The 25,030-nt window shown below is 34.9% G+C and overlaps 1 protein-coding gene across 7 annotated transcripts in view; it reads right to left on the reverse strand.

Moving 5' to 3' along the window:
- The window catches only part of LOC110111166, a 117,511-nt gene that overhangs the window by 18,690 nt on the left and 73,791 nt on the right, over positions 1–25,030 (reverse strand). For 5 of the 7 annotated variants that reach the window (XM_020842919.2, XM_028700607.1, XM_020842922.2 and 2 more), the window contains 3 exons: positions 14,516–15,811; positions 12,079–12,849; positions 11,666–11,876 (listed from right to left, as the gene is read on the reverse strand). In XM_020842919.2, the coding sequence (XP_020698578.1) occupies positions 11,666–11,876; positions 12,079–12,849; positions 14,516–15,811 (2,278 nt within the window). The remainder of the gene's footprint in view (positions 1–11,665; positions 11,877–12,078; positions 12,850–14,515; positions 15,812–25,030) is intronic. The other 2 variants (XM_020842920.2, XM_020842921.2) reach the window with 2 other exon arrangements.

Consider the following 25,030-nt stretch of genomic DNA (forward strand, 5'->3'; position numbering starts at 1 on the left):
TTTCAAGAACTCTCCATAGTACTTCTCTTGGAACTTTATCATATGCTTTTTCTAAATCAATAAATATCAAATATAGATCCTCCTTATTTTCTCTATATTTCTCCATAAAACCTCTTAATAAATGTATGGCTTCCATAGTCGACCTACCTGGCATGAATCCAAATTGATTTTGAGAAACATTAGTATCACGCCGCAACCTATGCTCCATAACTCACTCCCATAGTTTTAAAGTATGACACATTAACTTAATACCTCTATAATTCGCACAATCTTGTGCATCACCTTTATTCTTAAAAATAAGAATTAACACACTCATTCTCCATTCATTTGGCATCTTTTTAGTCTTCAAAATAGTATTAAAAATTTTAGTAAGCCATGAAATCCTTCATCTCCTAAGCATTTCCACATCTCTATTGGAATATCATCAAGTCAGCCAGCCTTTCCACCCATTCATTTTCTTTAAAGCATCTCTAACTTTAGTTTTACTAATACGCCGATAAAAACAGAAATCTTTATTTTCATTTAGGGTGCTAAGGTCACTATAGTCAATCTTATTTTCACAATCTTCATTAAAAAATTTAGCAAAATATCTCATCCATCTTAGTTGAATATCATTTTCTAAGAAAAGTATTTTTTGATCTTCATCTTTAATACACTTCACTTAAACTAAATCCTTACTACTCCTATCTCTTTGTTTAGCTAATTTATACATATATATTTCTCCCTCTTTAGTATCTAATCTATTATATAAATCACTAAAAGCTGATTTCTTTGCATCGCATATTGCTTTCTTAGCATCCTTACAAGCCACTTTATATATTTCCCAATTATCAGAATTTTTAAAATTAAACTAATTTTTATAACAAAGCTTCTTATTTTTAATTTTTTCTTGCACATTAGGATTCCACCACCAACTATTTTTACTATTAGGAGCTTTTCCCTTTGATACTCCAAGGACATCCTTTGCTATATTCTTAATATCACTAGCCACTTTTTCCCACATAATATTAGCATCCTCATGCACAAACAAAATCTTAAGATCTAAAATCTTATTTCCAAAAATATTTTTGTTAATATTCTTTAAATGCCCCCATCTCATCTTAGAAAATTATTTTACTTTATTTTTTAATTTATGCCCCTTCATCTTAAAGTCCAAAACTAATAATCGATATTGGTTACATAAATTTTCACTCGGAATAACTTTACAATCTTTGCAATCTAAACGATTTAATTTTCTAATAAGAAAATAGTCAATCTGGGTTGTATTTAACTACTTTTATAAGTGATGAGATGCTCATTCCTTTTCTTAAAAAAGGTATTAGCAATTGAAAAATCATAAGCTAAACAAAAATCCAATATAGTCTTGCCACCTTCATTTGTCGTTCCAAATCCATGGCCACCATGAATGCTTTTAAAATCATCTACCTCTTTACCAACTTGTCCATTTAAATCTCCTCCAATAAAAACTCTTTCTTCAAGAGGTATATTTTGTATTAATTCTTTTAAGTCATTACAAAATTTTAATTTAGAACTCATATCCAAACCTACTTGAGGAGCATAAACACTTATAATATTAACAATCTTATCATCAACAACAATCTTTAAAGCTATAATTCTATCTCCAATCCTATTAATTTTTATAACATTATCCTTTAAACTCTTATCTATAATAACACCTACACTATTTCTAGTACGACTCCTACCCGAATACCAAAGTTTAAATCCTAAACTATTAATTTCCTTAGCCTTCTCTCCAATCCATTTAGTTTCCTGAATGCACAAAATATTTAACTTCCTATGAATCATAATATCTATTAATTCCATTAATTTTCCTGTAAGAGAACCTATATTCCAAGTTCCTATCCTAATTTTAGTTTCAAGGACTAGCTTATTTGCCCACATCCGTCCTTGATGTGGGAACCCTTGCCTATTTAACACTGCACCCGGGTGCTGGTGCAGCGGCCCTGAAGCTTTTGGAAAAATCCCCATAGTAAGTGAATTTTCTATCATGATTGTTAATAAATTTTGTTATTAAATTACATTTTTGATTGAAAGTTTATATTATATGAATTTAGGGATTTAAAGGAAGATATCAAGTTGTAAGAGTTCATTTCAACAAACTCAGCAAAGAAAGAAAGAAATTTTTGGTAAGGTAAATTCATGTGGAAGAAATCAAACATTTATTGAGAGATTCAAATTGGGATTTAATGTTAATTAAATCTTTATATTATTGTGAACAGTTAAAAGAGTTTCAATACAAGATGAATATTGGGGGAGGAGAATCAAAGTAGGTAGTTATAATTGTGTATAAAATTTATTATTGTATTTTCATATTCTTTTGTAAGGAATAATTATGATAATGACATGTGATTACTATTTTGTATAGACATTTTTATATGTTATTGTTAAATATTTTGTTTAAATTTTAAAAGTGATGTTTATTTATCTTTTAATATTATTATGTGAAAAGATTCAAATGAAAGATATAAATGGATATGTAAAGGAAATAGATATATGATACTTACAGACACAAAGAAATAAGAAAAGAATGGTGAATAATAAAATGACATATATGATAAATAAATGTATAAATGAACAGATGATAAATGGAAAAAGATATACATGCAAAACTTACAGGAGTTCACCCCCGTATGGTTCTGGCTGAGAAAGCAACATACCCGTGCATGTAAAAAATAAAAGGTTATGGAAATAGTTGTACCTTTAATACATTTAGACGGTGCTTCTGTACAAAATAATTGGAAAAAGGAATGCATATTAAAGTAAATGCTATAAATGAAAATGATACAGTATATATATAAAGGAATGAATGTATGAATGAAAAATGATATGTATAAAGGAATGAATAGAATCAAATGAACCAAAGAAAGAAAATATATTTCAAATGCTAAATGAATGAAGTTATATAAAAGGTTATATGTGTTATACGTTATGCATGTTAATTATTTTTAATAGTTACCCACTGAGTTACTTTGTAAACTCATTCCATTAAATAAAAATTTTTAGGAAAACCCCAAAGTTTTAGAAATGGCCGAAAGGAAAGAGTTCGTCTATAAAAGATGACATGCAAATGACAACAGGTAATTTATGATTTAATACAAATGTTTAGTATTCAAAATTTTTTTGAAATCGTGGCTCTTTTGGAAATGGTTGTACTTTAATATATTTAGATAGTGCTCCTATACAAAATAATTTGGAAAATGAATGCATATTGAAGCAAATGCCATAAATGAAAATGAAAAAGTATATAATTAAAGGAATGAATGTATGAATGGAAAATGATATGTATAAAGAAATGAATATAATCAAATGAACCAAAGAAAGAAAAAATATTTCAAATGCTAAATGAATGAACATATACTAAAGGTTATATGTATTGTATATTATGCATGTTAATTATTTTTAACAGTTACCCACTGAGTTACTTTGTAAACTCATTCTATTAAATGCAAATTTTAAGAAAAATTCCAAAGTTTTAGAAATGGCCGAAAGGGAAGAGTTCTTCTATAGAAGTCGGCGTGCAAATGACAATATGTAATTTATGATTTAATACAAATGTTTAGTATTCGAAGAAATTTTGAAATAGTGGTTCTTTAGTAAACTTGATAAAATTGTATATTGTATTATTTATGAATTATAATGATTTGATTCTACCGTCCGACTTCAGTTCCCGCTTTATTAAATCGAGTATCAGGGCCGGGTCGTGACAATAATATTCATCGATATCACCCCTTCCTCTTACAAATCCAAGATATATACTACTCAAGTAGAGAAAACCTAGGGAATCCTAGAAGATTCTAGAAAACTTGTAACAACTAAATAAAATAACATAAGGGACAATATAAGCTAAAAATGCTCTGCATCAACAACACATAGATCTTGCAAAGTTGTTGCGGTACCGTAATCTCATAGCGCCATTTGCAGTAGCCCGTCGTCTAACACAGTTTACGGTCTCCATCTCCTCTTCAATGTTATAGCAAATCATGACACGACACCGCTCGAGGTCTTTGGCAATCTCATAGCACAGTTATTTCTCGTCCCGTAACCACAGGACTATACTAAGAGGCGAGTTTGTTGACGAATATTTTCGCATCGACTCGACCCCGATCGAGCCCGACTAGACTCGATTGCGCTCGATCAACTCAATTGATCGTCGTCGAGGCTAAATTGACTCAAATTAAGCCTCAATTTAATTAAATTAAATCAAATTTAATTTAATTTAAATCAATCAATTTAAATCGAACCCCGTCGAGTGTCGTCGAGCCCAATTTGACACAATTCGGTGCCGTTTCGAGTTCAATTTCATGAAAATAAATTGATTGAACCCAATCGGACCCTAACCGACCCAAATCGATCCAAGTTGGGTTCGATTCGAACTCAATTTCAGCCCAACTAATGAGATCATAAGCTGATTTGATTTCCAAAATCAAATTTCTTAATCTAGGGCTAAGATTGGATCACAAATCCCACCCAATTTCAAATCAATTGGGTAGAAATCTACTCGAGTAGATTTTTTCTCCTCGTTTCACGAACGAAGTAAACAGACGGGACGGATCGGGCGGCTTCTCTGCTTGCGTGCGACTCTAAGGGAGCGGGAGAAGCAGTGGAGAGCTCATTCGGCTCCCCTGTTGTTTTTCGTGTCTTCCGTCCCGACGCAGAGAGCGAACGAGCGAGAGAGAGGAGCGGGATTCAGCTCCCGCATGTGTTCCGTCCCGAACAGAGGTTGCGACGGACAGAGACGGACAACTCTCGCGCCCGAGCTCCCTTCCTCACGTGCGGAATACCTCCCCGACTCCGCCTGGACCCTTGGCCGAACCCTCCGAGAGCTCCGTCCCTCTCATCTGCCGGAGCTTTTGAGATCTCAAGCTCCAGGAAGCCTCTACACTTTCCTTCCTCAAGTCCGGCGAGTTCGTAGTGGTCAAGAAAGCGGTTGGAGACTTCCAAACAACAAAGGAAGGCTTCCACCTCTTCCTTTCTCAACTCCGACGAGTTCGTAGTGGTCAAGAAAGCTGTTGGAGACTCCCAAACAGTAAAAGAAGGTTCCTAAATCTCCCAAACAGCGATTTGGGGCCTTCAAAGCGCCTTGGACAGCAGCGGTGAGTTCCGGACTGGCTTGGACAGCGATTTTGGAGCTTGAATCGGAGCTTGGAGCGACTTTGGAGCTTGGAGCGGACCTTGGACAGCAGCTTGGACAAACATTTGGAGCGCTAGGACAAACCGGGAGAGGTATACCTTTGAAACTTAGGCGAAACCTTAAGGCTCCCTAGCCAATGGCATGTGGTTGACGATTCAAAGCCTTAGGTCCCTAGAAACTTAATTTTTGGTCCCCCAAAACCTTCTTGTTGGCTGTCTACTTCGCAAAGGCTATGGAAATTTGGTGATTTCCATTAGTTGACTCTTATGTGAGGGTCTGGAGAGGATTTTGATGCGTATGGAGATGTTGGATTGGTATCCAACACCTTTCAAATTGTATGTTTTTTTGCATTCATGCATCTCTCCCATTACCTATGTTTGCACCATAGGTTAGGCCATTCTTTTTGACCTAGAAATCAAATGTTAGGGTGTAAACTTTTCTTTATAGTGTTGCATGCTAGGTTGGGCTCCTTAGGTTGACGCGCTACAACAAAATTGACATATGTCTAGGGTATGTTATGTTTGCTAAAGTTCAATGTTTAATAAATTTGGTGGAAACTTGTAGTGAAGTTTTTGATACAAATCGTTTTGAGGTTTACTACAAGTCTCCAAAGACTTATATTGTAAACCTCACGACATTCATAACCAACCAAATCCATGACAAGTCATTTCATCAAGTTTACTTTGCTTAGAGTGATGATTGCCACTTGTTTAGAACAACCCTAACCCCTAGAGGTTTGGAAAGAGAGTAAATGGGTTCATTTAATTCTAAACGATTTTGAGGTCACATGGGCCTTCACAAGCCCATGAGTGCCCATGCCTAGAATTATCTAATTCCATTTTTGAGACTTCCAAATTGAGGGTTTATGATGAAATAATTGAAATGCATTTATATGCTAAGGGTTGTTTGCTCGCTTTTCTTTTATATCCAAAATTTACAAATTTATAAGCATGCTCAATTAATTTCCAAATGCTTTTTGAAGCAAAGGTGGTGTATTCCATGACATCCAAAGGGCTATGGATCATACTCCACCATGCATTGAAATTACCTAAGCATGATTAGTCAAATTTGTAAATTGAGGGACTCAAGTGCAATGATAGTTGAACTTAGCATATATTCATCCCCTTAAACATACAAACTACATTCATGTTTCTAGGTTTCTTGGATGATGTCAAATCCAATTGTAAGACTTCTTAGAAATAGTAGGAGATCAATTCTATCATCTCCAAATGAATCCAAAATGTTCATTCAAAACTTTGGGGAACTCTCTCCCCTACGTTTTTCCCCTTCATACATGATATTTGGAGCATCTTCAAGGCTCCAAATGTTAGATTGTGTGAATCCTAGCTCTAACCTAGGAGCTATAAACCATCACATGTCTACTCTTAGGTCTCTCTTAGATCTTGCCACAATGAATCTTTAGGTTTCTCCTAAAAACTTTCAAATCCCCAAAATCATGTCAAATTTGATTTGGGAAAACTTTCCAACGCATTAGGAAGTTTGCCTTCCCTCTTTCAAGCAAATCCAAAACATTTGTAGGAGAGTGGGAAGTTCTCTTCCTTATGTACATGTCCCTCACACTGAATAGTTGGGACGTTCTCTAAGTCCCAATTATTATAGTGCATGAATCAAGATTTTAGGAAAACAAATCCTAAGCCCCCCATTTCCATTTGCTAACAACACAAAGTTAGCAAATAAACGTTTCTCCCTTCATACATGATGATTTGGAATTCTCTAAAATTCCAACCTATCATTATATGAAAATCTTGTAGCTTAGAGCCAAAAATCTAAGTTCTCCTTATCTTTCATTTTGAGATTAAGATCAATGAAAGAATTCTTTTTTTAGGCTTAGGATTCTAAATCTAGCCTATTTCATTTGCCTAACCTATATAGGTAGATGACCCCCTTAATTTGTAGTCCAAAAACTACAAATTACATCTCTTATGCGATGTTATTTGGAGCACCCCAAGCTTCAAATACCTCATTGCATGTCTCCTAGTCTATCTTAGGAGCTATCACCCACTTTCATAATGTGTTGTGTTATGGATTTCTCTAGATCCTAAAATACATCATGCCTTAAACTCTTGAGCATAGAAGTAAACTCTAAGTTTCTCCCATTTGTTGGAACACCAAACCAATGAATGATTTCTCGGCCTTAGGATTAAAATTCTAATCCCCTTTCTCCTACGACTCAAAATTGTAGGAAAATATCTAATCCTCATTCTCCTAACCCATGATTAGGTGAGTGAATCCTTTTCTTTGGGCATCTAAAAGCCTAATGAATTCCATGAATGTGGAACCTCAAGTTACACATTATTTCCTCCTTCTACCAAACAAAAAGTGTAGAAGACCTCTCCATTCACTTAGCCTAAATCAAGTGAATGTGTGTCATTTTCTTTGAACACCAAATGCTCAAGAAAATTTCTCTAATTTGCAACCTCCAAGTTGCACGTGATTTCCCTCTTTCTACAACCCAAAAGTTGTAAGAAAACCCTCTTATTCTCCTAAAATTTAAAATTATGAGAATGTACATGTCTCTTTGAACATCAAATATTCAAAGAATGTTCTTGAACTTGCAACCCATAAATTGCATCTTCCTCCCTCTTTCCTACAAGTCACGATTGTAGGAGAGTATTTAAATCCATATTCATGCTCCCAAACCCAAATTGGGAGGATGAGTCTCCTCTTTGGACCCCAAGCATTCAAAGAAATTACTCAAATTTGCAACCTCTAAGTTGCACTTTGGGCTACTTCTTTTCCTACAATTCTAAATTGTAGGAAATCTCTCAATTCCCCTTCATTTGCCTAATTTGCTAGGCAAATGAATTTGTTCCTTTAAACACCAAAAGTTTAAGGAACATTTATAGATTTGCAACCCACAAGTTGCATGTTCCTTCTCTTATTTCTACAATTCAAAAGTTGTAGGAATTCTTCTTATTCCATTGACTCAAATTGAGTGAGTGGATGTCACCTTCTTTGAAAGCCAAATGTTCAAAGAAAGTCTTCCACTTTGCAACCTTCAACTTGCATTTCCTTTCATCTTTCCTACAAGTCAAAGATTGTAGGAAAGCATCCAAATTCATCTTCTTACCCTTATTCTTCTAACTCAAAATTAGAAGAGTGTATTCCATTCTTTGAATAACTAAATGTTCAAAGGATTTTCAAGAGTTTGCAATTTCCAATTTGCATCTCATTCTTCTCTATCCCTCCAACCTAAATTGGAGGAATGAATTCCTCTTCTTTGGATACCAAATGTTCAAAGAATCCTCTTGGGGTAGTAACTTCAAAGTCACATCCCATCTCCTTTTCTCCTCCAACCCAAAATTGGAGGGATGAAACATTTCTTTTCTTTGGACACCACATGTCCAAAGGAATTCCTCCAATTTACAATCCCTAGATTGCACATTGTACTACTTCTTTTCCTACAAATCTAGATTGTAGGAAACCCCCAAAATTCTCTTCATTTCTCTTAACCCAAATTAAGGAAATTAAACTCCACCTCCTTGGAAACAAAAATTCAAGGAGGCATCCTCTCCTCTCTACAAACTCAAAATTGTAGAGAAATTCAATCTTCCTGCAACTCAAAAGTTGTATGGAACTTCCTTGTATTCAATCCTTGTTGGATTGTTTAATCTTATTATATTTATCTTACTTGTTGAAACAAAAACAACAATTAACTTCACCCCAAGCTTAGGATTCAAGTCATATTTCTCTTTGCCCTTCCAAACTGAAGTCGGAAGGGTGCAACCCTCTTTTGGACATCAAAATGTCCAAAGACCTTTGTGAATTTGCAACCCAAAAGTTGCATTTTCCCTCAATTCTCCCCAACTCCAAAGTTGTAGGAGACTTCTCCTTTCTTTAGCTCCAAAAGCTAGAGAGCTCTCCAACATTTAGCTCAAAAGCTAAATGTTAGATTCTTACCTCTTTTTCTTAGCTCCAAAATCTAAGGAGAATTTCCCTCAACAAGTGGCCCAAAAGTCACATGTTAGGCACTTCTTCCTTAGACCCAAACTCTAGGACAATCCTTAGTGTGACATACCACACAAGCCACACACACTTAGGTGCACAACCCCTTAGGCATGCTAGGATTAGGCTTTTTTCTTTGTGTGCGCATGTGATTGATGTTGTGGAGAGATTGCCCTTGGATTGTCTGCGTGTGGGCACTTGCCCTTAAGTGGTTAGTATAGAAACATACATGCTTTTCTGTGCAGGTGGTCATGTCCAATAGGGGGTAAATTAAATCATGATTATCATAATGTTGTATACTTGCAGGCGCTGCTTAAAACCCCCCAAGAGGCATGACCAATAGGGTAGAAGCAGGGGCCTAGCATTTAGCACTCTAAGTGCTAGGCCAATTTTGGGAATATAATATGATTATCATATAAATTACTGCTTAACTCTGTCTTGCAGGTTTGAATCTTTTCTATTTTTATATCATGTATTTGATTAGAAGTAGGATGTGAACTTGTGGGGGTTTGGAGCAAAAGAAGAGAGCGAAATGGAAAAGATATACATTTTGGGAGATGAAGCCCAAAGAACTTTTGTAAAGCTTGAAGACCCCATAAGTAGAGTCTGTAATTAATTTAACTGGGTTGTATAATGGCAGACAACTCAGCTGTCAAAATACTTGTAATAATTTGGACTCTATCTACTTTTATTGCACTCTATTTATATATAAAAGCATGTGTTGTTTGTTTACTGAGTGTGCAATAGAACAACATGTCTTTCCTAGGTTTCTTCTTTTATTTCTATGGGCGTGGCCTGGACTCTACTACGTTAGGCTCTTAGGATAAAAAAAATAAGTTTTCTACCCCTTAAAATGTAAGCAACCTAAAAAATGAAATTAGGCTCCATGATTTTCTAATAAAAGAAAATTGGCATGGCTCTCTTTCAAAGGGCAAAGTTTTCCAAAAATTTAAAACAATCATGCATAGCCAAAGTGTGTCACATGTAGAATGCCTCCACTTAAGGATTAGATAACAAAAAAAAAAAACTTTCTTTTTGTGAGTCAGCATTTACATACCAAACATAATTAGGCATCTTGGCCTCAAAGCCAAGTTGTAAGCCCTACCTTCTAAATAAAAAAAACAACCTAGCCACTCTACATTTGCATTGAGACCGGATGACATGGTTTTAAAAGCGATTAGGAGGGTTAGCTGGTAGTCCCTTCCAGGCGGAACAATAAATCCAGAAGTCGGGCAGGCTATGTCTCTTGTGAGGTGTAGTTTGTAAGCCCTTTTTGCACTCGTTAGATTTAGGTTCGAGGCACTACCTATCGGTAGTCCTCACCTTAGTCTTAGGGTCCGAGGCATGGGTTGATTTCAAATCACCCTATAAGCCCTCATATTTCGAGCAATTCCTCCAACAAGTGTTGTTGGGATATAAGCCCCAATCTTCTAATAAAAAAATATCAACTTAAATCAAAATTAGATTGCTAAAATGTAAAGCCCAATATAGGATAGTTTGAACATCTCTGAGTGTCCCTCAGAATCAAGTGCTCCTACCTCACCTTTCCTTGGACTTCACTCCAAAAATTTGATTCTAAGTTGATCAACCTCTTCCTTGAAATTCTAAAGAGCCAAAACCTTTAAGCAAGGCTTTCATGAATTTTAAAACAAAAAGCAAACTTTAGCCAATGTATAAAATGACTTCCAAAAGAAAACAAGAAAACCACTAGTTTAATCAAAAATTTTCTCAAGCACTAAAGCTTGGGATGTAATTAACCATAGGGGCAAGCCCCTATGGGATGTCTGTACCTCAGAAATAAATAAACCCCATTCGACCAAACATCGAGTGGGGGAATCTCTGTTAAAATTGTAAATTTTATTATTGAGTTCATAAGGAAATGATATTTTTATCTTTCGGGGTAATATGTCAAGTTCTTATGCCGTACTCGATTATAAAATATGCAATCCGTTTGAGGATACAAAAATTCTCCAACAGAGTTGGGTAAAAAAATATTTTTACTGAAATACCCAAGCAAAATGAACCCTTGCAGTTTCTTTTGTTCAAATTTAACATAGGGATTAAATTGAGAAATTTTCTAATAGTCAGGGAGCTATTGGGTCATTATGAAAATCTGAGACTAAATTACACATTTATTAATAGTCAGAGGATTATTTTGAACTTGTACTCATCATTTTATCATTATTATTATTCTATCTCCTCATCAATCAGTGGATTATTAGACTTATTCTTCCATGAATTTATATATTTCTTATTAAAAGCACCGTTAATATTTCACAAATACTACAAAAATATTAAAATGAAATGCCTAAAATATTCATGTCAGCATTCATCAACTTAAACCTATCATTCATTTGCGACAAATAAAATGGCTTTCATTGCTCTCTATATTATAATTACTTATTGGCAGAAACCAAAAGATGTGGAGAAAATCCAGAAAACAGCATTCAGAGACAGCGCATGTTGAAAACGAATATAATGGAGAAAAGAAAGCAAGAACTATAACTGCAAAAAAAAAAAAATTTCGTAGTGGCTCAAGTTTCAGACCTTGGAAAGGCGTCGATGAACCTTCGTCATGAACATAGAATTTAGACCTAACTTCCTCTGCAAAAACGTTATGCCAAACAAGCTTTTGAAATAATTCCAGAAACATCTTTTTTTCAGGAAGGTGCTCCCTCTCAGCATCCTGCAGTAGAATATCATATTTCCTTTTTACCTTCTCTATTTCTTGTTCACATTCTGACCGAAGTAATAGTTTCTGCCAATAAAGATGCAGTGTTACCAGAAGCAAGAAGCATAACAAATAACTAGCTGAATGAAGAGTTTAATTGCACCATAAATGAAAGATGAAAAAAGAAAAAGAAAGATAATACCAAATAGTTGTCTTTATATTGATATTGATAACTGATATTTATGATGACAATGATGAATGAGCTTTCAATGAAAGGAACTAAGAGTACCTTATTTTCATGTTTCTCAATACATAAATACTGCTGTTTTCGCATTCTGACTATTTCATTATGTATTGGATTTGTAGAAATTGCCTGAAGCGGAACCCATTCTATTGATGAAAAGTTATGGATTAATTGGTTTGGTTCATCTGGTTGAATGACAATGTTTTCCTGATGCTCCGAATGCATTATTTCTAATGGAAGATCTTCCTGTAGTCTCATAGGATGAAGGTTATTCTCAGAGATCTGTTGAATAGATGGCTGACTTTCAAAAACTGCAGCCTCAATTACATCTTGAATCGGAACTTCACCCTGTTGGGTAGAAGAATGCAACCAATCACAAGCCACACCATATCGGATGACAGAGCTTCCGAAATGCTCAGAGGGCATTCCTTCTGATGAAAGAAATTCCTGGGGCCTCAATGGATTCATGGCATTCTCTGGAATCTGGCGGTTAGATGGCTCGCTTTCAGCAACTACAGCTATGATTTCCTGTTGTGCAGGTACTTCAGAAAGTTCAACGGAATGATGCGGCTGAGGAGTTGATTCTTCGTATCCTGTTGGTGGAAGTCTTGCTTGTTCAGGAACCTCTTTAGGTAATGGACAACTGGTATAGTTCGATGGTGCCACATCATTAGAACTCATCCTCTCAATATGAGGTGATAGGGTAACAACAAAATCTGATGCTGGAACAGTGAAATAATGAAAAGAATCCATGTTTTGGCAATTGCCTGAAGTAAAAACTTCAGCAGGCATTGTACGCTCATTGGTGCATAACTCCTAATAGCATGAAATTAGAATTAAAATTCACTTTATTATAAACTTTCCGATAAGATATGGATAACGAAATATTCAAATAAGGAGAAGTAAGAATATGGACACCACTATTTACTCTTTCCCACCTCCCCTAAATATGGACGCAAATGTTATTCCTTTCCCCCTCTTCCCTAAATATCAATGGGGTCATATACTTGGCCAAGTAAATATTTTCTTCAAACATTCTTAAGCTGAAATTGGCCAAGTAAATATTTTCTTCAAACATTCTTGGCTGCACAAAGTTTCAGCCTATGAAAAATTTCCGTATATTGGTACAGTGATTTCATGAAAAGAAAACTTTAAGAGAAACTTGTTGTTCCAAGTCTGCCGGATCATATTCACAAATAATTTTTTTAAGATATAAAAATCTAATCCAAAAATTTTATTCATTGAATATAGAGCACAAGTCTTCTAAAGGTCAATTACAAAAAAAAAAGGGCACACAATATAAAAAGAGTCAGTCAATATTTAAATTTAAAGAAGGTGACAGGCTGAGCTCGATCTTATGACCACTACTGTAATAATCAAACATATTCTCGCTTGAGCTAGATCTCATTGATAACAAAAAGTAAATATAGAAACCATCATCGCAAATATAAAAATCAATACTTTACACACATTGAAATTTTTTGACAAGGATAAATTTGCATCTAACATCAAAGACTGGCCAACCATGACCTAAGTAATTTTTTTACAACACTTAAAAAACACAATAATAGGATGGCTTATCTAACCATAGATTTATTCAATAAGCCTTTCCACAATTCGTTAAGTTGTTTTAAAATTCGAACACTATCGATAAAAAATAGAGATAAGATATAACAATTAATTGAACCCAACATTCAAAAGAACAAGAAAATGAAAAGGAACACAAAAATAGGGGGCTCCTATCTATAAAAAAAGTGATGCTAAAAAGCTGTGGGGTTAGCTAGATCGCCCTGCAAAATTCATGGAGTATAGCAGTCATTTCTGGTTTTCCTTTTGGAGCAAGTTCCACACCATGACAATATATATTCCACAGAACAAAGAGCTAGGCTAAAGAATCTTTCGTCTAAAATGGATTGTCATATATGAATGAAAGTCATCCAGACTCTTCAGGCTATAACTAAAAGAAAAGCAAGTAGACTTTCCTTAAATGACTTTTATGTTTTCATTTCCTGACCTTTACCTTCTTCCTTACCCAGAAATGCTGGAATCCTATCATTGATTACTGTATCAACACACCCTTCCAGTCTGAATTTTGTGATGAACTTTTGTAAACTTAATTAGAATTTGCAAAACTTAACTACGCCTTAACTTCTAACTATTAAGAGAGAAATCATGCAATAAACCAAAAAAGTTTCAAATGCTAAACCATAAAACAATAAAAATATAGCACGAACTTTTCATCAAAAGTGAACAAAGCAACAAACTTTTTACAAAGGAAGAAGTTTGTTGAAAACACTAGTGTAATAGCAAAATAAATTCAACTGAACAGAAACTTAATTAACTTGCATTGTAAAAAGAAAAAATTACAATGATCAACATTAATAACGATTTAAAGCATTTTTTGCAATTAGATATGAAATCTCTCAAATTATGAAAACTAAGAATTGCTGCGGAAGCCTCCATAGAATGCTAAAAACCATACCGGAATTGAAGACGAAGTACTTGAAGACACAGAACTTGTCAACCCTTTCACCGGGGAAAGGAGTGCACCCTGATTTAGCACTGGGTCAGGCACCAAATGTAGACCATTTGAATCATCCCTACCATCTGCTGCTGTTACTGAGACACTAATTAAGTCAGCAGGAGTGATGCTAGATGAGTTGAAAACTTCAGATTGTGAAACTGAAATCCCAGAATTCATGGGTAGCACACCTGACAACATTGGAGGAACGCTCAGTTCCACTGATATTCTGTTTTGCACATTTTGTTCAAAATTATCCCCTGTAACAGATGTGGCAGAAGTCAAAGCATCATCTCCTTGTCTAACATTTTCCTCCCGTTCGTTCAAGATATTTGATGGAACTTCAAGACATCCATCAGTTCGGATGTTTTTCTCACTGGAAGGGCATGCAGAATTATTGAAATTACAACCAAATTCACTTGCTTCCATAAATTTTTCTAGCATAAATCCACTTTCAAGCTGAGGAATATCATCCAGCGATTCATCCAACTTACCACTTTTAGCCTTCTCCAACCAACTATATTGCAGCTCTTGTTCTTTATTTCTGATATCAAGCTGCATAGATATAAGTTTTTGCTTTTGTTGTTTACGGTGCTGATCAAACCTGCCCAACTTATCAGAGAAATCCTGGTTTAAGACATTTATTTTGCCTTTACTGACTGTTGTATCAATATGTATGCAGCGAATAAGTTCCAAATCAAGATCATGCGTCTTTACCAACTTCAGCCTATCCTTGGACATCTGTTTTTTGAAAATTGAAACTTCAGCTTGCTGCTTTTGAACAAGAACTTCTGATCTCCTCAAAAACACCTCCTCGATGCCATCAATTTGGTTTTTAAAAAGATCATCTTTTAATGATCCACTGTCCAGCTGAAACTTTCCAGGGTTTTCACCAATGGGATAAAGACCTGGCTGTGATATTAGCTGTTCAGAGGTCTCGTAATCAACAGGAAACCCATCGTTCACCCTTACACTTAAATTGCCAGTTGCTGCTATTTCCTTAGCCCTCCCATCTAGTGTTTTACTCACATCATCCACTGTTTTTGAAGGAGATGATTCACTATTCAGAATGTTTTGAACACTCAAATTCTGTAAAGCAACTGATTGGCATGGAAACTTTTCCTTCAGTATATGCAACTTTGAATAGACAGAATAAGCCTCCTGTTCAGTACATCCAAATTTCAAACATTTTTTTGCAATTGAAAGAGATCCAGCGTGATCCAAGCTGTGACTTAACATAGATGCTGCTTGCCAACACTGGATGTTAAAAACACAGAAGCATCCAAAATTAAGAAGCATGCGGAAAATAAAGACATCTACGTTTTCAGCAACAGATAAGCAAGCAGACATCCATAAGGATAAAAATATACTATAATAACCGAGGCAAGTTTTCTTCAATAAATGATCATACATTTTGCTCAGCATACAATTATAAATTTATTTTCATTGTTCAAGATCTTTAATTTTCTATCTCCAATCCACTGCACAAACCCTCCACATACATTTTAGGTGATGCAAGATTATGATTCACAAAGGAGGTTATACAGTTAGCCACAATGATTTGAAAATATGTTTTTCAGTGTCAAATCAATTTTTTTAGGAAAAAATGCATCTCTAATAGGAAACTGTAAAATAACCCTTCGAATAACACCACTAGGGGTGTAAGTGAGCCGAGCCGGCTAGAACTCGACTCGTTAACGAGCTCGCGAGCCGAGCTTATCGAGTTTCGAGCTCAACCCGACTCGACTCGAAAGCTTATCAAGCTACTCGATATATACATATGTATGTATGTATATATATACATATGTATGTATGTATATATATACATATGTATGTATGTATATATATACATATATAATATTATTTTTTATAATTTTTTATAGCTTATTTTTTTATAATATCAAACCAGCTCGAGCTTTCGAGTCGAGCTCGAAGCTTGATATTTTCTAAACGATTCGATCTCGAGCCCACTAATTGAGCTCGAACTCGAGCTCGAGCTCATTAAGGATTAAACGAGCCAGGCTTGATAAGGCAAATACTCGACTCAACTCGACTCGGTTACACCCCTAAACATCACTGATTAGCTCAACAAAGACTCTTGCCTACTAGTTCTCCGCCTAGGACCCTTTGATATTCTATCATTCCAAGCTAGCTCCATGGATTCCACCATCCACCACGACTAATTTCCTTCTTCGCATTGCTACCTCATGGATCCATTAAATCTCTGATACCATCTCACCAATCTGTGGGACAATTATAATTTTTCAGTAATTAGTACCCCCTCATTTTGTATGTTTTCAATAAGTTCTCAAGTATTAGATAACTACACACATATTGAAATCACAGCACTAGGGATTTTCTCTTCTGTATTTACATCATTGTATCCTCATCGTTGCCTTGACACAATTCTGTGACCTTCATTGTTATAGTCTCTTCTTTTTCCCTACTTTTCTTTAATTGGGACCTTCATCACGACATTGCTACAAACATTTCTCATCGTTGCAACCATTACCATTGTGTTACCTCAAATCATTCTAATTGTTGCAGCCTTCAATGCTGCCTTGGTACATTTTTTTGTGAAAAGAACCAGAGTTTCTCTCTCCAAGGATAGCAACAAATGATATTCACGTACACTTAGTCTTAGGTTCACTTAAAATTGACAAAAGTAATCTTAAGTCCAATAGGGGATTTGCAAAATATACATTCAACATACCAACTAAATAGAAATAGCTATCGAAAATGGTCGCAAATAGAATTCGTCACATGTTCTTAAAAGAATGAAGAAAAATGAGCCATTTATAAGAAATAGAAAGGCTCAAAAAGATTGCGAGGGAAACGTGAAAAATCTAAAACAGGTAATCGAATTTTAGCATTCTCAGATATTACCTCATTTTCTCATACTTTTAAACTCTCAAAGATGCCCATTTCTATTTCTTAGATCATTGATTCAGAAGCTATAAAATTCTTTAAGTTTATGATTGTACTTTATAGGAGGAAAAATGTACATGCACGCAAATATAAGAGTTCACACCCATATAATACTTGCCGGAGACGTATCGTACTCATGCAAGTTAAATAGAAATGGAAATGGAAATGATTGTACTTTATGGGTAAAAAAATTTAAATGGTGATCTTGTACTAACTAACAAAGAGAAATGAAATGAAAAAAGAAAAAGAAATCAATTATTTGAAAGACATAATGAAAATCTACAGCATATGAAATGTTATGAATATATTATAGTATACGAAATGTAATGAATATACTAACTGTACGAGAAGGGCAAAAGGCATTATTATTTATATATATGTTTAACTGCTATACTATAAACTATTATTATTCACCGAGTCTACTATATAAACTCGAACTGTAAGGCTAAATTTTCAAATAAATCTTCTGATAAATAAAAATAACTGAAAGAGAGGAATACATTTACATAAAAAGGTGATCGAATGAAAACATGTAAAATCTGATTTAGGTACATGTTCAAATTTGTAATTTTGTTAGTGGTTCTTTAGTTTTATGAGGGATGTTAGTTGTTAACTGTTATGTATTTGAAAGAAGTGAATTAACCGTCAAACTATCCATTCTTGCCTCATTAATTCGAGTATCCGGGCCAAGTCATGATAACTTAGCTAACCATCTGATGCATTCATGTTTTTAGTCTATTTTGTTTTAATGTATTTTAAACAATATTAGTTGTGTTTTATGTTTTTTTAAGCTATCCAATGATGGAGAGAATCCAATGATCAAGGTTGGAAATCTTGGACATGGCTAGCCTTGGATTTGCTTGCATTTGGGTCCTTGTGTAATACCCAAAAAGCTCCAGGTACGTTTATTTTAAAAATCAATTAAGTTATATTAGAAATAACATTTATATATTTATATATATTAAAGAATTTTTTTTATTATTATTGAGTTAAGATAAAAAAAAGAGAGAGTAATTTAATTAAATCAGATATATCTAAACAGATGTTTCATATGAGGCTTTTGGCAATTGAACGGTTGGGAGATGGGCCCCACTTTCCCTCATAACCGTGGAGTTTATTTTTGGATAAGACTGTCGCATCATTGCTGAAAAGGGGTGGATTAAGTGGGTGCAGGAATTTCTGAAGAAGGATAGCGACACAGTGTTCCTGTGCTATTGCTTGTTGCGGTTATAGCATATGTTTTGCAGCAAAACCATAAGAAAGCCTGGGAAAACCTTCAATGCAGTAGAAAGTATCCCGGGTTGCAGAGTTCAGCGGATCTGTGGAGAGTCACCGAAGTCCTGTAGCAAACGTTGGCAAGGTAGGATTGCTTGGAAATTTCAATCAATGCTTGGAGTGGAGGAACCGGTTTAGAGCAGTACAAGGATTTTTGGTGAAGAAGGTACCAAGCATTGACATTAGAATTCAAGGTAAGTATTTAGAAACTGTATGAGGGTTTGGAAAATTTTAATATAAATCTATGTGATGAAATTGAAAATTATATAAGTATTATGGTGTAATCAGTGACAACAAAGTTAGAGAAGAGATTGGGTGAAGGAATAATATAGAAGTGAAAGAACAAGAGAAGGTGAGTATTTTGTATATATATATTCATAATTACAATGATTTGTGTAGAAGTATACCAATGATTAGAAAAATTGTATGTAGGAAGTTCCTGAATTTATGCAGAGGAAAAGTTTTGAGTGGACTTATAATAGAAGAAGATTAAGAAGGGAAGGTGTGATGGAAGCAAACTGTCAAGAAGGTAAGTTATGTAATTGATCATGAATATTTGGAATCTTTCTTATGTCTTGAAATGTTATTTATCAATGAAATGCACTATGAGAATTTGTTTGTTGTTGGAATATTCACAACTGTTTATACATGAGAATAAGAGAAATGTGATAGATGTCTAAGTGTGCTTATTTAAATCTTTTCTCAATTGATAACTATATGCAAAGAAGTTTTATTTTCAATTTAGTGACTATCACATTATTACTGCACAAAGATGTATGAATGATGGAAAGATTATAACCATTGCAATTAATGTGAATGATGAATGTATGAAGTTTTGAATATCAAATTAAAGTAAAGATTGGCTAAACTATGAAATGATGTATAACTTACAATTGCAAATGAGGCAATAGGGTCCTCATGCACACTGCATTGTAAGTGGGGCAAAAGGGACCCCAAAGAATGAAACCTGCATAGCAGGTGGGGCAAAAGGGACCCAAAGAGGCAAAAGGGACCTCTATGTGATTCAATGGCGATAATGCCAGGTTTACCTGAGCTCCATTGAATAAGGTTATGAAAGGATAGCCAAGTCTTTTACTAATGGAATTTGGTATTCAATAAAAACTTTAAGAAAGTAAAAATTAATGCTAATAAAGATTTATGAGACCTGTACTTGTAGATGTAAGTTTAATGATTAATGATTTCAAAGTCTCATTTACTTCTTTCATTTTATTATAAATGTTATATAGATTACATAATTTGCTGAGCCTCATAGCTCACCAGAACTTTCTTCTGGCTGTTGTTACAGGAAAGGGAAAGGAGAAGATTGATGCAAGCTAATTTATACAAGTGTTTCTTCTTTTCATCTTAAAGTTACCTTTGTTAGTGAGTTTTTTTTTTAAGGTATGAAAGCAAAGTAGACATGCATTACTTTGGGTTTTTAGTAGTGGCTCTGTAAGTATCTTATGTTGAACTTTAAATTTATAGTTGCTTCCGTTAGACAAGATGAATGAGAATTATTGGAGGTTTATAAAGATATATCAAATGTTCAATGATCAATTGAGGACATGTTTATATTTATATTTATGATGAAATTGTTATAATTGTGTTAGTAATACTCCCCGTGCTATTTAGGAGTACTGTGGGGTGCTACACCTTGTCCTTAGGCTTCTTGCTGTTCTTGATTTGGGGCCTTGGTTGTTCACAGGTGGACTTTGGCTGCTCGGTGTTGAGTTTAAAAATTGGGTTCTACTTGGTATTAGCTCATTAATGCTTGAGCTGAAGTTTAGCTCATTAATTGGAGGAGTAAATACACTTCCTAGCTCATAAAATCAAAAAAGTATTCTTCTATATTTAGCTCATTATTGTGGAGTGGACTTGTCTCTTCCCTTCCCCTTTGTCTTCTCAGTTTTCTCCTGCCTGTTGTTGTTCCCGTGACTTCTCTTCTCGGTTTTCCTCAGGCTGTTGTTGTTCCCGTTGGGGTTCCTCCCCCCCTTTTCCTGGCCTCCTCGGTTTCTGCTGGTTCCGCCCCTTGTATGCTGGTTTGGAATGAATTTGGTTGATATTTGGGAAGCCTTTTCAGCTGCTGTTTGGAATGTCTTTTAGCCTTCTATTTCCCTCATTTTCATTGGTTTGAATAGAAATGGGTGGCTGTTTGGTTTCCCCCTTTCTTCCTATATATAGGGGCTGATTTGAGGCTTAAAAGGTTGTTGATTATCATGAGATAAATTGATTAAAAACCTGAGGGTTTCTTCTCTTGGAAAAGTTTGAGAGCTTGTCACACCCCCCCTTTCTCCTCTCTATCTCGTCTTGGCTTCTAACCTCTTCTTATCTACGCAAGTTCCACTCCACCTGCATCCTTCTTCTTGAGCTCTTGGAAGTTGTTTGTTGGCTGAAATTTGGAGACATTTGCCGGAGGAGTTTGGTAGAACGTTGGACTCATTTGCAGTGATGAACCCTTGGTTTGCAAGCCTCAGCACAATTTTCATATATTTTCCAACTCTCATTGCATGTGAGGAAATATTAGGAATAAAAAGGCGGCCTTCCGACGGCCCAGTTAGGAGAGTAGAGGTATTAGATTTGACTTGTGTTAAGAAAGGTAGGGGTAGACCTAAAAAGACTTGGTTAGAAAATATTAGGAATGACCTTTCTTTATTAGATTTAAACGAGAATTTGGCTTTTAATAGGACACAATGGAGAAAAAGGATTCATGTAGCCGACCCCACGTAGTGGGATAAAGGCTTGATGTTGTTGTTGTTGTTGTTGTTCTCATTGCATGTGAGGAAACCGCTAGGCAGTTGTTCTGAGGATAGCATTTTTATGTTATTATTTTGTTTCATTTGATTTTACTTTTGTTTATTCGAATGTTTGTTTGGTTGTTTACAATGTAGTGAATCGAGTTTGGTTTTATTTTGTTCTTGTGTTCTCCAACTTGGCTTTTCTATCTAGTTTGCTTACATCACCATCCTTTATTGTTTTCAAAATAATCTCCATTCACTATTCAAAGAAATCAAAATTAGACAATTTCATTGTGATGTTTGTGAAAAAGCAACAAGCAACCCATAAACAAACTATTTTTTTATGAGTAACATAAGAACACTTATTTTTTTTCCTATTTATAGTGATATATGGGGCACATCATCTCCACTTAAGAACTTTAGGACTCAATGGTTTGTGTCATTTATCGATAATTAAGCCCATATGTCATGAATTTTTTAACTTAAAAAAACCCATATCATACCCATTTTTAAAAACAAATTTCTTTTATTATTAAAAAATATCAAAATTGAAGAATCTCATTATGATGCTTGTGAAATGACAAAAACAAATATATCAATTTCCAATGAGTAATATAAGAAGCCTTACCTTTTTCCCATTCAAAGCCCTCATATACATCTGATATCTCTAGGGTTCGGCTATGTTGCACGGATACGCCTATTTATGAGGCATGTTGTATCGGATACGTGTCGGATACGGATACACCTCCGATACGGCACGAATACATGTCGGATACGGCTTTTCCGTGACAAATTAAAATATTATATAAATTTGATCGAACACGTGTATCGAATACGCGTGTCCTATTAAAAAAAATAGAGCAGCATTTGCCCTATTCATTTTGGCTATCCACTCGACTATTCATTTATGAGGCTTAAACATTTCAGTGAGCAAGGTTTTTTGTTTCCGCACAGATGTTCTTCTTCTTCGTTATAGTCGAAGGAGCGGCTTGACGACGCAAGCATAAAAGCGGCCAGTATCATCCTTCGTCGACAAAGAGGCTTGACGACGCGAGCATTAATGCCGGCAGAATCCTTAGTCGACGAAGCGACTCGACAACACGAACATTGAAGGCGATGTAAGCATTGAAGATTTGTTTTCTTCATTCTTCGTTTTCTTAATCGTAGGCTCGGTACCGCTCGATACTCAGTACCGCTCGCTACTGCTCAATATCGCTCGTTATTGCTTGGTACTGATCGGTACTGCTCAGTTATCGGTAACACTTGGTACTGCTTGGTACTCGGTACTGCTAAGTACTGCTCGGTACCGAAACTCAATATCGCTCGGTACTGGAACTAGGTATCGCTTGGTAATGCTCGATACAGAGGGGTATCAAATGGTACCAAGCAGTACCGAGAAGATAGAGAAAACTTTAAAGCAACTCTTATAATAACATTTTGTTTTGGGGGCGCTTCCCCCGGAAACCAATATTGAACATAACAAATCTTTGTGGGGTTATGTGACAAAAATAGGTAAAACGTCAGAAGGGGGTGGCAATATTGCATTTAAATGCAATTTTTGTAATATCACATACAAAGGATCATATTATATAGAGTGAAAGCTCATTTGCTGAAGATTAGTGGTCATAGAATTAAAGTATGCCTGAATATAAGCTCATCACAAATGACTAAATTGCAAAGAAAAATCAGTGAAGCTGAGCATAGGAGTAAAAAAGAGCTTCCAAAATATATTCCACTTCCAAGCACTCATGCTTCATATCCTTCATCATCTTCTTCAATTAGAAAGGATAACAATACTTTTAATAAGGGGACTTTTCGAATGGAGGGATTTGAACCAAAAAGAAGAAAACATGTAGTAGAAAGTGCTTTGGAGAAAGCATTTAATTTACAAATGAAAGAACAACTAGATGGGGAAATAGCTAGAATGTTTTACTCAGCTGGACTTCTTTTTAACCTAGTAAGGAATCCACATTACAAAAATGTCTCTACCTATGCATGCAATAATAATCTTGCAGGATACTTGCCACCTGGATATAATGTTATTAAAATGAAGTTGTTGCAAAGAGGAGGAATAATATTGAGAAGTTGCTTGAGCCTACTAAAGGAGTTTGGAAGGAAAAAAGAGTTACTTTGGTTTGTGATGGGTGGACAGATCCACAAAGAAGACCACTTATCAACTTCATGTCTGTAACAGAGAGTTATCCAATGTTTATCAAAGCTGTAAACTGTGAAGGACAGTACAAGGATAGGTTCATCATTTCTAATTTAATCAAAGAAGTTATCATGATGGTGGGGCCTTCAAACATCATCCAGGTCATTACTGATAATGCACCTGTTTGTAGAGCTGCATGTCTACTTGTAGAGCAAGCCTATCCTCATATTTTTTGGACACCATGTGTTGTGCATACGCTTAATATTGCCTTGAAGAACATTTGTGCAGCTAAGAATACCGAGGCAAACGAAATCACCTACAATGAATGTCATTGGATAACAGTGATTGTTGGAGATGCAGTTGTAGTTAGGAATTTTATTATGAATCACTCCATGAGACACTCTATGTTCAATGATTTCTCTAATTTGAAGATGCTTGCAATTGCTGAAACTCGGTTTGCCTCGATTATAGTGATGTCGAGAATATTCAAAAAAATAAAAAATGTTCTTCAAGCTATGGTGATCAATGACAAATGGTCATGTTATAGAGAAGATGATGTTGGAAAGGCTAGATATATAAAGGAGAAGCTTTTAGATGATTTATGATGGGAAGAGATTGAATACATCATAAATTTCTTAGATCCAATTTATGAGATGTTGAGAGTAGCTGATACAAAAAAGTTTTGTTAATATCTCATTTATGAGATGTGGGATTCAATGCTTGCCAAAGTAAAAAAAATTATATATAGACATGAGAGGAAAGCACTTCATGAAGACTCAAGCTTCTGGGATGTTATTTTTGATATTCTAGAAGATAGGTGGAGCAAATGTAATACACCTTTACATTGCTTGGCTCACTCACTAAAGCCTAGGTAAATTTCAATATTTTTCATTATTAATTAATAATTTGTTGTTTAGTAATTTCAACATTTTTTCATTATTTTATTTTAATATTTTTTTAAAATATTCAACTAAAGAATGACTTCAAGAGGATCCTTAAAGAGTTTCTCCACAGAAAGATTTAGAATTTTCAAATATGAGAAATAAATGTTTGAAGCATTATTTTCCAAATTAAGAGGAGAGAAAAAGTGTCAATATTGAGCTTGCTATATTTTTTAGTTATTTAGAGGACTTTGGTTACCAAGAGTCATTGCGTGATAGGTGGAGAAATTGACCCGAAAATATGGTGGATTATACATGGAGCTTCATCACCTCTACTTCAAACAATCGCCATAAAATTGCTTGGTTAAATTTCATCCTCATCTTGCTGTGAAAGAAATTAGAGCACATACTCGTTCATCCAATCAATGAAGAGAAATAAAGTTACTCCACAACGGGCTGAAGATTTAATTTATGTGTATACAAACATTTGACTTCTCTCAAGGAG

Source organism: Dendrobium catenatum, unplaced genomic scaffold (assembly GCF_001605985.2).
Source record: "Dendrobium catenatum unplaced genomic scaffold, ASM160598v2 fragScaff_scaffold_1557, whole genome shotgun sequence".
NCBI lineage: Eukaryota > Viridiplantae > Streptophyta > Magnoliopsida > Asparagales > Orchidaceae > Dendrobium > Dendrobium catenatum.